The sequence below is a fragment of the Acipenser ruthenus genome, chromosome 31, assembly GCF_902713425.1.
Source record: "Acipenser ruthenus chromosome 31, fAciRut3.2 maternal haplotype, whole genome shotgun sequence".
In the NCBI taxonomy this organism is placed as follows: Eukaryota; Metazoa; Chordata; class Actinopteri; order Acipenseriformes; family Acipenseridae; genus Acipenser; species Acipenser ruthenus.
Genome location: NC_081219.1, coordinates 4,880,017 through 4,896,814, shown reverse-complemented (window position 1 = coordinate 4,896,814; position 16,798 = coordinate 4,880,017). Strand labels below are relative to the sequence as shown.

At 39.8% G+C, this 16,798-nt stretch overlaps 1 protein-coding gene across 1 annotated transcript in view; it reads left to right on the top strand.

Annotated features, from left to right (window-relative positions):
• Nucleotides 1-15,011: 15,011 nt before the first annotated feature.
• Nucleotides 15,012-16,798, top strand: part of LOC117396991 (nuclear receptor subfamily 5 group A member 2-like) — an 83,318-nt gene continuing 81,531 nt past the window's right edge. The window contains exon 1 of the mRNA XM_059005508.1: nt 15,012-15,212. Within this exon, the coding sequence (XP_058861491.1) occupies nt 15,161-15,212 (52 nt within the window). The 5' untranslated portion in view covers nt 15,012-15,160. The remainder of the gene's footprint in view (nt 15,213-16,798) is intronic.

The window sequence follows — 16,798 nt, the reverse complement described above, 5'->3', positions numbered from 1 at the left end:
CCGAGCGCCGCCCGGGGGGAGGGAGGGTTTGGTCGGCCAGGGTGTCCTCGGCTCACCGCGCACCAGCGACCCCTGTAGTCTAGCTGGGCGCCTGAGGGCTTGTCTGTAAACTGCCCGAAAGCTGCGTTGTCCTCCGACACTGTAGCTCTTGGGTGGCTGCATGGTGAATCCGCAGTGTGAAAAAAAGCGGTCAGCTGACGGCACACGCGTCTTCACCCTCCCGAGTTAGCGCAGGGGTGGTAGCGGTGAGCTGAGCCTAAAAATAATTGGCCATTTCAAATTGGGGAGAAAATAATGAAAAATAATTGGCAACGACTAAATTAAAAAAAAAAAAACCTTTTTTCTGTTATTATTATTTATTAATCCTGAGAGTCACTTTCATTGCAGTCACTTATTATCAGTTCATTACGCTCAAGCTCCTCCTCAGCTTCAATGGCAATGACAGAGAGCCGGTGTTTAATAGAGACCCGGCATTTATTTACAATATTTGCCAGCAGACACGGCACATATTGGAGACAGGCAATTATTTGAAGTTTTACAGTATGTAATACAGCATGTTTTGCCGTCCTGTCCATGTACAGTATTTTGTTTTTGTGTTCAATCATTATTACGAACGTGAAAGGATAAGACGAAAAAAAAAGGCGAAAACAATTAGCTGTCTTTAAAAGCATGAGGTTGCCAAGACAATGGGCTTGCATCACGGCTTTGGGAATGCATGTTTTTTTAGTTTTTTTTTTTTATATTCCCTCGCAAGGGATTTTATTTCAGAGCCACACTAAATTTTAGTATGCTTTACCTCATAGTTTTGTCACTTATTTGTCACTCATTTTGTAACTTATTTTGGCATTTTTTGGTGCAGCCATGATAAAGGTACTGCTCACCGTAAAATGTAAAGTTGTTTAAAGTATTTAAACTGTAAAGCAAGACGTGGGCGTGCTTCAGAATATTAACTTAAATGTATCGATACCGTGTCGGGTTACCTGTCCACACTTAAGCTGTTCCGAGTTGCATCGAAACAGAACCGGTACAAAACCCACTCTTTTTTTAGTTTGTATCGGTACGACACCGATAAGAACTCCAGTCTGGACAGATGTTTAGTTACTGTTACGGTTCCGCAATGATACTGGTATAAAAATGCTAGTGTGAACAGGGCGTGTGTTTCATGAATACCTACTCCCTTTAACTCATTTAATTTATGTCTCTTAACATAATAGTCCATCATTTGACCTTATTAAGCATAATACAAGTAGACCACCAGGACCATCACATGTATCATGGTGCATATTGTATCGCAACATGTATATCGTGATAAGTGTTGTATCATGACATTAGTGCACTGTTACACCCCTACTGCTGATGTGGTGCCCTTAGTACTGAGGACTGTAGCTGTGAGCTGGCCTTTATACTGAGGTGGCCCTAAAGGGCTTTACAGGGCTTTACGTACCTCTCATTTCCCAGAGGATGGCAGCTTGTTCATGAGGATACAATTAGTAATCTAATCCTGGTGAATATTTCTAATTAAGAAAACTGAAAGTGGGCAATTCAGTAAAAAAAATGAAAGCATCCATGTTTTTTGGGCAGCAGTGTGGAGTAGTGGTTAGGGCTCTGGACTCAGTGTGGAGTAGTGGTTAGGGCTCTGGACTCTTGACCGGAGGGTTGTGGGTTCAATCCCTGGTGGGGGACACTGCTGCTGTACCCTTGACCAAGGTACTTTATCTAGATTGCTCCAGTAAAAACCCAACTGTATAAATGGGAAATTGTATGTAAAAAAAATAAATAAATAATGTGATATCTTGCAACAATTGTAAGTCGCCCTGGATAAGGGCGCCTGCTAAGAAATAAATAATAATAAAAGCATGGAAGAATAAAATGAACAGTGAGCCAGGAATTATATTGCAGTTTAAAATTGAACGTTCTTTCAGGACATTGCCACTTCAATAAGGACCAGCATATCATGACCACATGTCCTTTAGATGGTGTACTAAGATTTTAGTGGCTGGGATTTGGGACACTAGCAGCTGTTTAAAGACCATGAATATACACATTCAAATGAAAAACTAGATCGTTTTTCATGTGGTCTCATCTGTGTATGATGCTGTACCCCATAGGAGTCCTTCACTGCAATCCATGGAAGCATCAAGATAATGAAATACAAGTTTAACTCAAAGTTAGCTGTTTCCTTTTCTATCAGTATTTCTATTACTGGTAAGGTAAGGTATTTATTTTATTTACGTACTGGTGCACAGAACAACGCTTTTAACAGATTTATAATTTGCTATGGAGGCAACTTGTACTTTAAACTCAAATGAATTCAATATCTGAATCGTGGTCACTTCTGCTGGTCAGTGGCAGAAAAACGAAAAGCTATCACCTGTCTTGTGCTTGAAGATACCCCCGCTCTGCAAAAAAGAGGGGTTATGGGAGGATTTGGGCAATGAAATGAAATTGTGTCAGCAAGGGCCAGATTAGTTTATGTAGGGTTCAGGATTATAATAGTATTGACAGCAAAGCAGGATCAATTGGGAAAACATTCAGGATCCCTCTCCCGAAATTCAGCCTCACGTTAAACTAGGTAGTGGAGTAGTCATTGTTTTACAATAATGTACACAGACTTCTCGTACATCAAGTAACGCTATACCAGGTGGTATCTTGCTAGAAGCATTTTATATAGCTGGCAGATCCAACTGTGATCACCCCTGCAGTGTGGTGTTCACAGTTACAAGTACAGTACGGGTTGTGTAGCTGCAGCTAGTTCTCCAGGGACTATGTTTCCACAGTACAGTACGGGTTGTGCGGCTGCAGCTAGTTCTCCAGGGACTATGTTTCCACAGTACAGTACGGGTTGTGTAGCTGCAGCTAGTTCTCCAGGGACTATGTTTCCACAGTACAGTACGGGTTGTGTAGCTGCAGCTAGTTCTCCAGGGACTATGTTTCCACAGTACAGTACGGGTTGTGCGGCTGCAGCTAGTTCTCCAGGGACTATGTTTCCACAGTACAGTACGGGTTGTGTAGCTGCAGCTAGTTCTCCAGGGACTATAAATGGGTAATTGTATGTAAAAATAATGTGTAAAAAAAAAAAAAATGTAATTGTATGTAAAAATAATGTGATATCTTGTAACAATTGTAAGTCGCCCTGGATAAGGGCATCTGCTAAGAACTAAAATAATAATAATAATTATAATAATAATACACGGCAGGAGAGCCACTGGGAAGCCTACCTCCGCCTACTCGAGATCTCGAGTTGGTGCCCCGCCTATGGAGAGTGTGGGCACTTCCCGGCTAACTGCCCCCTCCCAGGAGAGGAGGAGAACATTGCCGGAGGGACATTGGGATGCCTACCTCCGCCTTCTCGAGATCTCGAGTTGGTGCCCCGCCTATGGGGAGTGTTGGCACTTCCCGGGCAACTGTCCCCTGCTCCAGCTACAGGGAGACACCCCGCTGTCTCCAGCTTTGGAGGGTGAGTCAAGCGAGATTACCCACTGCTCCCGCCCCCGCCGCCAGGGGGAGACTACCCGCTGCTCCCGCCTCCACCACCAGATAGTGACTACCGTTGCTCCTATCTCCACTACCAGGGGGAGAAGAGCTGCCGCTACCTCCGCCACCAGAGGAAGACTACCTGTTGCTCCCACCTCCACCACCAGAGGTCAGCTCCTGCCCTGTGCCACACCGCCTGGGGTTGCCTATCCTGCAATGCCCAGGGCTGCCAAGTCTGCAATGCCTAGGGCTGCCAAGCCTGCAGAACCTAGGGCTGCAAATCCTGCAATGCCTGGGGATGCCAAGCCTGCAATGCCTGAGGATACCAAGCCTGCAACGCCTGGACGTGCCAAGCCTGCAACATCTAGGGCTGCCAAGTCTGCAACGCCTGGGGATCCCAAGTCTGCAACGCCTGGGGATCCCAAGCCTGCAACACCTGGGAATGCCAAGCCTGCAACGCCTGGGAATGCCAAGCCTGCAATGCCTGGGGATCCCAAGCCTGCAATGTCTAAGGCTGCCATGCCTGCAACGCCTAGGGCTGCCAAGCCTGCAACTCCTGGGGCTGCAACACTCGGTGCTGCCGAGCCTGCATCACTTAGGGCTGCCAAGCCTGCAACGCCTGTGAATGCCAAGCCTGCAATGTCTGAAGATGCCAAGCCTGCAACGCCTGGACGTGCCAAGCCTGCAACGCCTGAGGATGCCAAGCCTGCAACGCCTGGACGTGCCAAGCCTGCAATGTCTAAGGCTGCCATGCCTGCAACGCCTGGGGCTGCAACACTTGGGGCTGCCGAGCATGCATCACTTAGGGCTGCCAAGCCTGCACTGCTTAGGGCTGCCAAGCCTGCACTGCCTAGGGCTATATGTACTGGAATGATTGTTCATATTTACAGTATTGTATTCAGGGATGGCCTCCTGTTACAGGAAAAAAACTTGTGATTTAGTGCGCATGAAAAGTAATGGACAATGCCATGAGTGCTTAACCTATGGGCAATCACTCCTCAATCCTGACCTGATCACTTTGTGCCATTCAATCCTCTCTCATGCAAAGACCACTAATACTGTAGTGATGGTACAGATTGTGCTGGTTTTATGATATCCATGCCTAAATTGAGTCAGCATCACTTGTGACCTCCAGGATTCAGGCTTCCTTAAGCATGAAAGTAATATATCAGACTACCACATCTTCTAGCCAACTTATTGTTGCAAGTACATTCAGGCATTGTAACAGAAAAACTGACATGTTTTAATCCCTATTGTTTTGATGGATGGTGGAGAATGAATTAGACTATAAGGACATTTTGTCATCCGTTCTCCAGAGCCCATCATAAACATGGGCTGTGGACCAGTTTATGCGACTTAAGTTCACTTAAAAATAAGACTATAAGGCTTAAGGTCTTATTTTTAAACAAACTTAAGTTACATAAACTTTGTCAAATTGATAATGATAATGCTTTATGAATACAAACACTCAATTTTATTATTATTATTATTATTATTATTATTATTATTATTATTATTATTATTATTATTTTATCGATATTATGATACCATTTGGATTAACAAATGACTCTCTGTTTTGTTTCCAACCCAGTACGCAAACTTGCAACTTTCACCCAATTTGAAGTCCCCACAATCTTACTTAGTTAAGTTACATTGTTTTATTAAGAAAAGAAAAAGCAAGAAAAAAAAGCAGAAGAATGCCTGTTGAACAAAATCCCGGTGTTGAAGTCAAAACAAGTCGCAAAACCCACCCACATTTCTTATTTATTTTAAAAATATATCTCTGAAACAGAGACAGGGCTGTGTTTGAGACTGAAGCAGGCAGACTGTAGCCACAGCACATTCATTAAACAATTCATCTTGGAGACAAATACAAGATAGGCCATTTTCTGTGAAATGAATTGACAGGGGCTCTTGTCTTATTGGTGATGTGTCTTCTCCCGTGCCTCTCAGTGTTGTCGATGCAGGGGGGATTTGTTTTCTGGTAAACGAATGGAAGGGACTCATGTGGGTGTTGTGTCCATCCTTGACAAGCAGTGCTTTTGTTATAAAAGGTGAAAGGTTATTTAGCCAAGCTGGGAGTTAGCAATGTGATCGACTGAAGTCAGTGGTCATGAATTAATGTTTGTAAATTCCATTTGTCAGGAGGAATGAAGACAGATAATTACCCACTGAAGCATATCGGGTTGACTACATAGTTCAGTACTGTAATCATGTATGGTGCTCTCGTACTGTGTAATACTTCTACTAATGAATACATTTCATGTTACTGCAATGGCGAATTTTGTCAATAAATGAATGTTCCATTGTCTCTGCATTGATAGCAAATGGATGTTTGGGGTATCACTGCACTTGTGGAACAGATTATTCATTAATATAATTTGCATGGACTTGAAGATGGTTATCTATTGAAGAACAGCAAGATATTTACTTGAAGTATAATAGGCAAAAATCACCCACAGCCTGTTGTTGTTTTCAATTCTAGAACATAGACGTAATTGTATTTTATTATTTTGTTTTGTAGAATATTATGTTTTTATATTTCTATTGAAAGCGCTTTGGGATGCCTTTGTCATGGTGACACTACAGTATGCATCTACATTGCTAATGTTGTTGTTGCTTGTTCATTAAAATCTTTTGTACAAATACCTGATTATCTGTTGTGTATTTAGGGATACCAGTGTATGTTGTCTGTAGTGAGTTTGTATGGGATAAAACAGTAGTCATTCTACATGGATAAGTATAAAACAAGACCTGTTATAAATCCTTCCCTCGCACTCTCAGTTGAATGAGAAATGCTGGCTTTTTATTTTTTATTAAATATAAATGAATGAATTAAATTAAACTAATTCACTAATAGTTTGCTATGGCAATTATGAAAATTGGTTTGATTTAAATGTATAAAATATAAAATATTTACAGTAGTTTTCCTTTTACTAGCATTATAGTAAATGTAAATCAATGAAACAATTACTTTTACTTGTTGCTTTTCTAACAGTCACCTCTCTCATACTAACTGCATACTCTTATGTGTGGGTGAATTTATGTTGTACTGACTGTATCTGATGGCATTTGGTATTAACTGAATTTTGGATTAACAGAAAAAAAGTGGGGATGTGGCTAGATGGATTAATACACTAGCTCAAATGTTCATTCAAATCCTGCACAAGTGAAATTACAGTAGTGTGGTGGTCTCAGCTAATTTATTTTTTATACAATTAAGAACACTTGCCGGTCGTAGTGAAGTCTAGGGCTAAACGGCAAGGAGAGATGCTGTCCTTCAGCTAGGGGTTATTGAAATAGAGGGCTAAACAGCAAAGAGAGATGCTGTCCTTCAGCTAGGGGTTATTGAAATAGAGGGCTAAACAGCAAAGAGAGATGCTGTCCTTCAGGTCAGGGTTATTGAAATACAGGGCTAAACGGCAAAGAGAGATGCTGTCCTTCAGCTAGGGGTTATTGAAATACAGGGCTAAACGGCAAAGAGAGATGCTGTCTTTCAGCTAGGGGTTATTGAAATACAGGGCTAAACGGCAAAGAGAGATGCTGTCCTTCAGCTAGGGGTTATTGAAATACAGGGCTAAACGGCAAGGAGAGATGCTGTCCTTCAGCTAGGGGTTATTGAAATACAGGGCTAAACGGCAAAGAGAGATGCTGTCCTTCAGCTAGGGGTTATTGAAATACAGGGCTAAACGGCAAAGAGAGATGCTGTCCTTCAGGTCAGGGTTATTGAAATACAGGGCTAAACGGCAAAGAGAGATGCTGTCCTTCAGCTAGGGGTTATTGAAATAGAGGGCTAAACGGCAAGGAGAGATGCTGTCCTTCAGCTAGGGGTTATTGAAATAGAGGGCTAAACGGCAAGGAGAGATGCTGTCCTTCAGCTAGGGGTTATTGAAATAGAGGGCTAAACAGCAAAGAGAGATGCTGTCCTTCAGCTAGGGGTTATTGAAATAGAGGGCTAAACAGCAAAGAGAGATGCTGTCCTTCAGGTCAGGGTTATTGAAATACAGGGCTAAACGGCAAAGAGAGATGCTGTCCTTCAGCTAGAGGTTATTGAAATAGAGGGCTAAACAGCAAAGAGAGATGCTGTCCTTCAGCTAGGGGTTATTGAAATAGAGGGCTAAACGGCAAGGAGAGATGCTGTCCTTCAGCTAGGGGTTATTGAAATAGAGGGCTAAACAGCAAAGAGAGATGCTGTCCTTCAGCTAGGGGTTATTGAAATAGAGGGCTAAACGGCAAGGAGAGATGCTGTCCTTCAGCTAGGGGTTATTGAAATAGAGGGCTAAACAGCAAAGAGAGATGCTGTCCTTCAGCTAGGGGTTATTGAAATAGAGGGCTAAACAGCAAGGAGAGATGCTGTCCTTCAGCTAGGGGTTATTGAAATAGAGGGCTAAACAGCAAAGAGAGATGCTGTCCTTCAGCTAGGGGTTATTGAAATACAGGGCTAAACGGCAAGGAGAGATGCTGTCCTTCAGGTCAGAGTTATTGAAATAGAGGGCTATACGGCAAGGAGAGATGCTCTCCTGCCTAGACTACTGCAACTCCCTCCTGGCTGGTCTCTCTGTGTCCACCACCCATCCGCTCCAGCTCATCCAGAACTCCACTGCTCGTCTGGTGTTCTCTCTGCCTCGCTTCTCCCACGCAACTCCACTGCTCCGCTCACTCCACTGGCTCCCGATCACCGTTCGCATCCAGTTCAAGACTCTTGAACTCGCCTACAGATGCCTTGACCAGACTGCACCCATCTACCTCCAGACCCTCATCTCTCCCTACACCCCCACTCCACCTCTCCGCTCCGCCTGCACTAGAAGACTGGCTGTACCTCCTCTACACTACCCTGCCTCCAGAGCCTGCTCCTTCTCCACCCTCGCCCCGCAGTGGTGGAATGACCTTCCTACAGATGTCAGGACTGCCCAGTCCCTGACCACCTTCTGGCACCTCCTCAAGACTCACCTCTTCAGACAGCACCTGTAGAACTCCTTTTTTCCCTCTGGATACTTTATCACCTTATCAACTTTTTAAAGAAAATAGTAAGTGTAATAAATTATCCAATTAAAAGTCGCTTTACATCTGTCATTCCCGCCCAATTCGTGGCGGTATGTGGACTTGGTATTAGGTAAAGTGTAGTGAAAGATGGACAGACCCGGACCCTCCGAGACGAGCATCAACCGGCGGTTTAATTCAGTGGTAACTCCATTGTAACTAATATGTAATTTTATACTAATATGTAAGTGTTGAAAGATCTGACATTTAATCTAATATTAGCTATGGTAACTCAATATTTCTGTGTAAAACTGAAATAAATATAATTAGAAAAAAAAAAAAAACTTTTTTTATTTTATTTATTTATACATTATTTTTACATACAATTACCCACTTATACAGTTCGATTTTTATTGGATCAATCTAGGTAAAGTACCTTGCTCAAGGGTACAGCAGCAATGTCCCCCACCTGGGATTGAACCCAAGACCCTCCGGTCAAGAGTCCAGAGCCCTAATCACTACTCCACACTGCTGTCAACACTGTCTGTCTCAAGAAGTTGGCAGCACTCAGCAAATCTATATTTGCACCGTAGAAGAAAATCTCTCGCCGCCATGATTTGCAATTTTCCTTATTCTTGATTTTTTTAAGCGTATTTCATGTCTGAAATGAAAAATATGTTATCCAGATGGTGATTGGCCACTGGTAATTACACTGCATGACTGTAAAATGACCAGCCCCTACGTAGGTACTGCTGTAATATGACCAGCCCCTACGTAGGTACTGCTGTAAAATGACCAGCCCCTACGTAAATACTGCTGTAAAATGACCAGCCCCTACGTAGGTACTGCTGTAAAATGACCAGCCCCTACGTAGGTACTGCTGTAATATGACCAGCCACTACGTAGGTACTGCTGTAAAATGACCAGCTCCTTTGCAGAAAATGCGTAGTTCATTTTTATCTATTTAGAACACATACTATTTTTTTTATTCTGATTGGTCCAAATCATTACGCGTACTAAATATTTGCACCGTGTACTAAATAACGCGTTTTTGACCTGGATGACCTTCTGTACGTCTGTTATAGAGGACACGCACATCGAATATTCTACAACATCCGGCCATACCAGATACGCTCCAGCTGTTGTTTAGTGTGTGTTCCCATGGTACAAAATGGCGTGAACAGAAGCTCAGCCCCGCGAAGTAGGAGAGGGGTCCTGGGCCATATATAAAGGAAGTGCAGGAATGGCTATGGCAACCAGCCAGGGTGTTGTTGCTGCCAAGTTGTGGGCTAACAGCAAAGAGGGAGTGTGTCCTGCACCTTTAAAGTCATAAAGGTTTTTTTTTTTTAATGATTTGTTTGAAACTTTAAGTTGCAACATCATAAGTGTTTAGTGTTTTAGTTTGACACAATGACAATTTATACTGCATGTACAGTAGGCTACAACATGTTAAGGGGAAAAGAATTCTCATCAAAGCAGTCCCTCGGTTGAAACCATGCGCTGGTCACTTTCCCTGTGGCATGTCCTAGAAGTCACACGACACGACACGAATCCTTTCATCTTGAGAACTAACTACTACTAGACTCAACCGTCATGTTAGCTGTATAAGCAGACCTTTGTAATGTTCATATACTACTGTATTTTAGCTTTATTCATGTAAAAAAAATATATATATAGAAGAAATGTAGTTTGCCATGGTGTACTCCAAAATGTTTACAGTCATGTACTTCACATTGTCGGGGTACCACAGCACTCATCTTTTGCAAACACTGGATTTATAATAATAAAAATAAAAATATTTGATAAAAGGTTCAACTAGAAATGAAGACATTGAAAAAGACTTCTAGTCAAAATGTTTGTCATTGAAGCTTCATGAAGTTTCTTTTAGTATTTCTACATTTAGCACTATTGATGATATAAATATACCTAGCTGAAAGAAAGTATGTCACTACAGGAATCGTTATTCATAATTAATGTACCTTACATTTTATATGAAATATCATCTCTTTTAATTTCTCTTTTTTGGGAACTTGTTGCTTTTTGGAGAGACATGGAAACCTTTCTGTGGACACACCATGAGGAACACGGATGCATTTTACATTTACAATCCCAGGAGTTTTACCCTGAATAAACACATTTCCTGTAATTGCCACTCAAGGGAACACCTATAGCACAGTAGTCCAGATGCAGTATCACCCTTGTAATGACACAAGAGTACTGTGATGGATTACTAGAGTGAATTATAATGACCCCAGTAGTAGCCTATTTAACAGGGTCAAATCAAGCCTGCTGATAAACAATACCGTCTATACAGTGGGCTATAAAAGGAACGTATTAGCCCACTTTATTGCAGCTGCAATGTTATAATATGAAAATGCTATCATTGTGGGTCCATTCTGCCAATGCTCATCCATTGTAGCTGCCCCTTTGTACTGAACCATTGTTTTGCCATTGCAGTGCCACTACTGGATTTCCATTGACATCTATCTGGTTTCTTTCTCTTTTCAAAATATAAAATCTAATTCAATTATGTTGAGATCAGTCTTGAGCTCTCCAAGTTAAAGACTGAAAAAACAACAACAAAAGCTTTATCTAAGTATTTGAGAGACTTTGTTTTTCCACTGCTAAATTCAGGTTTTAGGATTTTAGTATTTCCAGTAAAACCTAATAGATATAAGTCTTTGAGAAGATATTAACACTCTTGTATCTCAAAGATGCTGACATGTTGACTAAACTGCTGCCAAGCAATCAGACTTCCTTTTCAGGAAGCAATGCATGGGGATCAAAGAAGGAGGACAGTAACTTATTGATGGAATGGAACAGTGTCTTTCAGCTTCACTCGATCTTATTGTGTGTTACCATAATGGAACAGTGTCTTTCAGCTTCACTCGATCTCAGAGTGTGTTACTGTAATGGAACAGTGTCTTTCAGCTTCACTCGATCTCAGAGTGTGTTACTGTAATGGAACAGTGTCTTTCAGCTTCACTCGATCTCAGAGTGTGTTACTGTAATGGAACAGCGTCTTTCAGCTTCACTCGATCTCAGAGTGTGTTACTGCAATGGAACAGTGTCTTTCAGCTTCACTCGATCTCAGAGTGTGTTACTGTAATGGAACAGCGTCTTTCAGCTTCACTCGATCTCAGCGTGTGTTATTGTAATGGAACAGTGTCTTTCAGCTTCACTCGATCTCAGAGTGTGTTACTGTAATGGAACAGTGTCTTTCAGCTTCACTCGATCTCAGAGTGTGTTACTGTAATGGAACAGTGTCTTTCAGCTTCACTCGATCTCAGAGTGTGTTACTGTAATGGTACAGCGTCTTTCAGCAGCGCTTGATCTCAGTTTATTCTAGAAATCGATCTATTTTAAGCAGGTTACAGTCTGAATACCAAAAATTGCAGTGAAACGTTAGGCGTAAAAAACAAAGCGAATAAACACTATAGTGTGCTTAGCCCTTAAATAACCACTTCTCTGGAGGCCTGGGTTAGAATATGGCTCAGGCCACATTTAAGTCTGTTTTTACCTAGCCCCCAGTAGACATCTGTCCATATAATAATCTACAATACAATTTGGCCCAATAGTCAGCCCTGCTTAAGAGAGACCCAGGATGTGCTCAGGACAGGGCTGAGCGGTGCTTGCTTGTGGGGAAGCTCTTGTGTCACCTGATTGTAGCCTGTCATTAGTACTAAATTCACAATTTCATTTCATCTGCATGTTTGGCTCTGCTGTCATGCATTTTAAAAGTGATCCAGTTTGAACGCAAAAATGAAAATAATCTTTATTTATATGACAAGTGGAATCTGTGTACAATACAATACAATTCACATTTCTATAGTGCCTTATATTTCAAAGATCCCAAAGTGCTCCACATGCAAAAAATAAACAAGCGACAAAAATGTGGTTTTAATTATAAAATGCCGTTCACTTTCGTTTACTATTATCTTGCAATAACACACTGTACAGTTTGGTTAAACAAATGTGACAGCAGCCTGTCACCAAGAGGAATGACTGATCGGTTTGACCTCAGATTCCAAACAGAAACAGTCTCAGATTTTATCCACTTGAAAGACTGTCCTATCTTTTTACATTCTGTGCGTGCAGTAGTTATCACTGAAACAAAAAATACTTAAATCAAACACGAGGGGTCCTACCTAGAAGTTGTACAGTTTAATTCTAATTATGCAGCTGCCATCTTGTGTGCAACTATTTAATGCTAACACTGCATAACATGCCAAAATCCACTCGTTGATTGTTTTGTTATTTCATCATTTTAAAAGCCGTTGTAAGGATAGAGGTGCCTTAACTAAAATTGGGGTATATTGTCCTTGCTAGTTTTATACAGCTATCTGTTTTATTCCTATCAGAAAAGAAGAGAGGTGTTTTTTCAATACAGCTGGATTTGGTCTAACATTTATTTCATCATCATGAACATGATGGTGCTAAAACTATATTCTTCACAAGACTAACCTTTAACACAGAAAGTGATATGGTCCCAAGGGGAAGGAAGTGTATTTAGCTACAGTGTGGTGCAGCACAACAGTGAGGAACCAGTGATAGTATTGCTAATGCTAACAAAAGGGATGAAAATGGATGTTAAACCTTTGATTGCACTTCCTTTAAAGTTAACTGTGTCAGTCAGGAAAGCTATATAGGGTCAGAATGAGTGTTTAAAACAAAATGGGTCTGTACCAAGGAAAAAACGATCTATTAATGTCACAACAAACACATTTGCAGAGAGATTATTGTTATATTACAGGCATAATATAAGTACATCTATTGAGAGGATGCACAATGGTGCTTAAATAATCAATGACACAGAGGTAGTAACATTGTTAGTTATATCGAGCTTGCCTAGAATCCAGAACTGGATTAAGCATTTGTTTCCCTAGGTGTGTATTTGGTGGAGATGGGTGTACAGAGGAAACGTTTCTTAAAAAAGGCTTTGCCAATTTGAAAAAGGCTGCTGAAAAATGAAGAAAAATGTCATACTTAACCCCCCTTCCTCTCTTTGTTTTTTTTCAGAAATCCTAATTAACCTAAGAAGACTCTTTATAATGCTTCTTGGGAAAAATGTAGGCTGTAACCACCTGGGTGTCTTCATGACAAAAAGCCATGGCTCCACTCGGCTCTGTATTGTGGCCTGCACAGACGCAGTGTGCTACTGTCTTGTACGCTTGAGTGAGGAACATAATGCTGATTTGTAAATGTTCAATTGTTTCTACCAAAGGACTCTTACTTACCATTACTAACATTGACATCCGAGCATATTGTTTTTTTTCTAGTTTGTACTGTTATTTTTATAAGTATAGTTATCTGTTTTGTTTTTCATAATTGTTTATATGTGGACAGTTTAAAAGACTTTGGCTACAGACACTCTGGAGCGGATTAACTAAAAACAAATAAAGGAACTGATCTATTCCATCATTAAATTAAATAAATCAAATTTACAGGTAAGAATATATTTTCATTTATTTAAGTGTTAATCCAATATCACAAAAATCTTGCATTTCTGCAATGTAGTAGTGTGGTTTGGTGTTTGTTTGACAGAATCGTGGAACAGAGAAAAAAGCAGCCATGCCAATTGTAGCTAACAGTGCTAGAACATGTCACTAAAACCATAGACAGAGAACTAAAGTTGTATTATGGCTCAAGGTGCCAAGCTCTCTGTATTTAGGTTACCCTGGTAAAGAGCATCTTGGTACGGGTCTGTATCATGGTGTTACCACATAAGTAAATCAAGTAACACAATGTGGTTCACTAATTACCCTGCTCGTACAAAGAGCCTGGTAATTAGACAGTTATTACCATGTACTTACACGACCCTTTAGTCTAATACAAGTAATATGTAATATGTCAGTAATATGAAATACAGTATAATGACTGTGGTTTTTCTGTGTTACAAGGGTCAAATTAAAGAGTACACTGTGGTACAGCCACAGTGGTGCTTTACACTTCTGAATCTTAAAAAGTCGTCCGTTCTTCATTTTTCTACTACTGCTACTACTACAATCACAGCCCATCTAAAACTTTAACAATCTTCGCTCACCTTGTAACTAAATGTTTAAGCCAGAGAGTCTTATTTTAAAGCAGTTTCATTATTATTCCTGGCTTAGTCTGGTTTGCAACAAGAGCCCGTACCAGTAAACTTAAGTATACCACAGACCAATTTTTTATCAGACCAAGACAATATGTTGGTAATCCAAGTAGTTTGAAATAAATTCCCAATTGTGAATCTATGGCTGCAGTTGTGCCCATGGGACATCTCCATTGTGGGCATATGCTACAGATGCCTGTGATTTGCCCATAGAGGGAGTTGTAGTCCTTTGCTGCTTAGCCCCCTTACAGAGATGTCTAAAGATAGTTTACAGATTATTGTTAATTGTTTAATTTTTATCCTTTTGAAAAGTTCTTGGAACCTTTCTCTGTCTTCATGTAGTATTGTACTGTATCTGTATTTGCTATTCTGTCGGCTCCTAACTAGCCTGGCTTATCATCAGCATGTGACCGGAGTCCAATCATACACCCATATTCCAGCAGTTATTAAAAAAACAAGAGGGAGTGCAGTACCTACAAGGCTAGCTAGAGTTCAAAAGCAGTTTACACTTTCTTTAAAAGCACTTTAATTAGTATTCCTATTATTTACTTATATCTGGCAGTGGTCACTAAAAGCTTGGCTAAAAGCAAGGTACTTTGGAGGGTTCACACAAGAATGTCTGCATTAACTTTGTACAGTTCCTTCAAGGAAGACGCCCACAATCAAAGTAAGTGCCGCAGAGCTGCTCTATCAGGGTTTACTGGGGTTTATTAGAAAATACATCTATCAGGGTTTACTGGGGTTTATCAGAAAATAAATCTATCAGGGTTTACTGGGGTTTATCAGAAAATAAATCTATCAGGGTTTACTGGGGTTTATCAGAAAATACATCTATCAGGGTTTACTGGGGTTTATCAGAAAATACATCTATCAGGGTTTACTGGGGTTTATCAGAAAATACATCTATCAGGGTTTACTGGGGTTTATCAGAAAATAAATCTATCAGGGTTTACTGGGGTTTATCAGAAAATAAATCTATCAGGGTTTACTGGGGTTTATCAGAAAATAAATCTATCAGGGTTTACTGGGGTTTATCAGAAAATAAATCTATCAGGGTTTACTGGGGTTTATCAGAAAATAAATCTATCAGGGTTTACTGGGGTTTATCAGAAAATACATCTATCAGGGTTTACTGGGGTTTAGAAAAGAAGCCAGATGATTGTTATGATTACTGTATTTCATTCAGTTGGTTATGAGCAGAAAATGTTTGTTTGTAAATTCTACATTTAAAAATAATAATGATACCTTGAGAATAAAAATAGAAAGTTGTATGTGTTACTTTTTCTGTTGATCATGCTAATGATATTTAACACAACACCGATACGAAAAATGGAAGCATGGAAAGCAACATATTGCGTTTCAATCTCAAAGTGAATTTAAAGAAATGACAATGTTTTGAAAATATCTACCGTATTAGTTTATTGTATAAGACGACAGGGAAATGACATTGTATCAATGATAAACACTGTAAAAAAAAAAAAAAAAAAAATACCGTATTTTTTAAGGTAAAATGACCTTAATATTGACTTAATAAAACTGTATTTGTAGATTAATTCGAGTGTATATTTCCGTATTATTAAAGGCACGTATATATTTTAAGTATTTTACACTAATATTGATTTTTTACCGTAATTACAAAATAAAAAATAATGTCAATATTAAGGTACATTTACAGTATAAATACGTTTTATTTTATTTATTTATTTATTTATTTATTTATTTATTTATTTATTTATGTATTTATTTGTTTGTTTGTTTGTTTATTTTACAGTGAACATTTAATAAACTGGTAAATAAAATAAATGAATGCATGCAAAATCGGGTGAGGAGGTTAATGTTACCGTTATATTATAAATAAACACTCGTGTAAAGTAGAACTCATTTTTGACTAGCCAATGCCACATAAACATTGTGTGCTGCTGCTTGAATTCAAAATAAAGACTGCGGGTTCAAGGCCTTTTGTCAGAATTTAGTTTATAAAAATATAAAGTTTAGCACAGCCGACTTATGGGGTTAATAAGTAAATACGTATATAAATAAATAAATAAATAGCCTAAATAAAACCAGGAATAATTGTTTATTTGTTTTTTTTTTTTTAAATAAGGACGTTTATTTTTAAATATGAAAGTACACGATTCCATCTGTTGAGGTATACTTTTTTTTTTTTTTTTTACTTTTAAAAGCTATTTGTACCCTATTGGGCTTTACATAGCTTTGTTTAAGTCATTTTATAAATGATTACGACGTATTCCA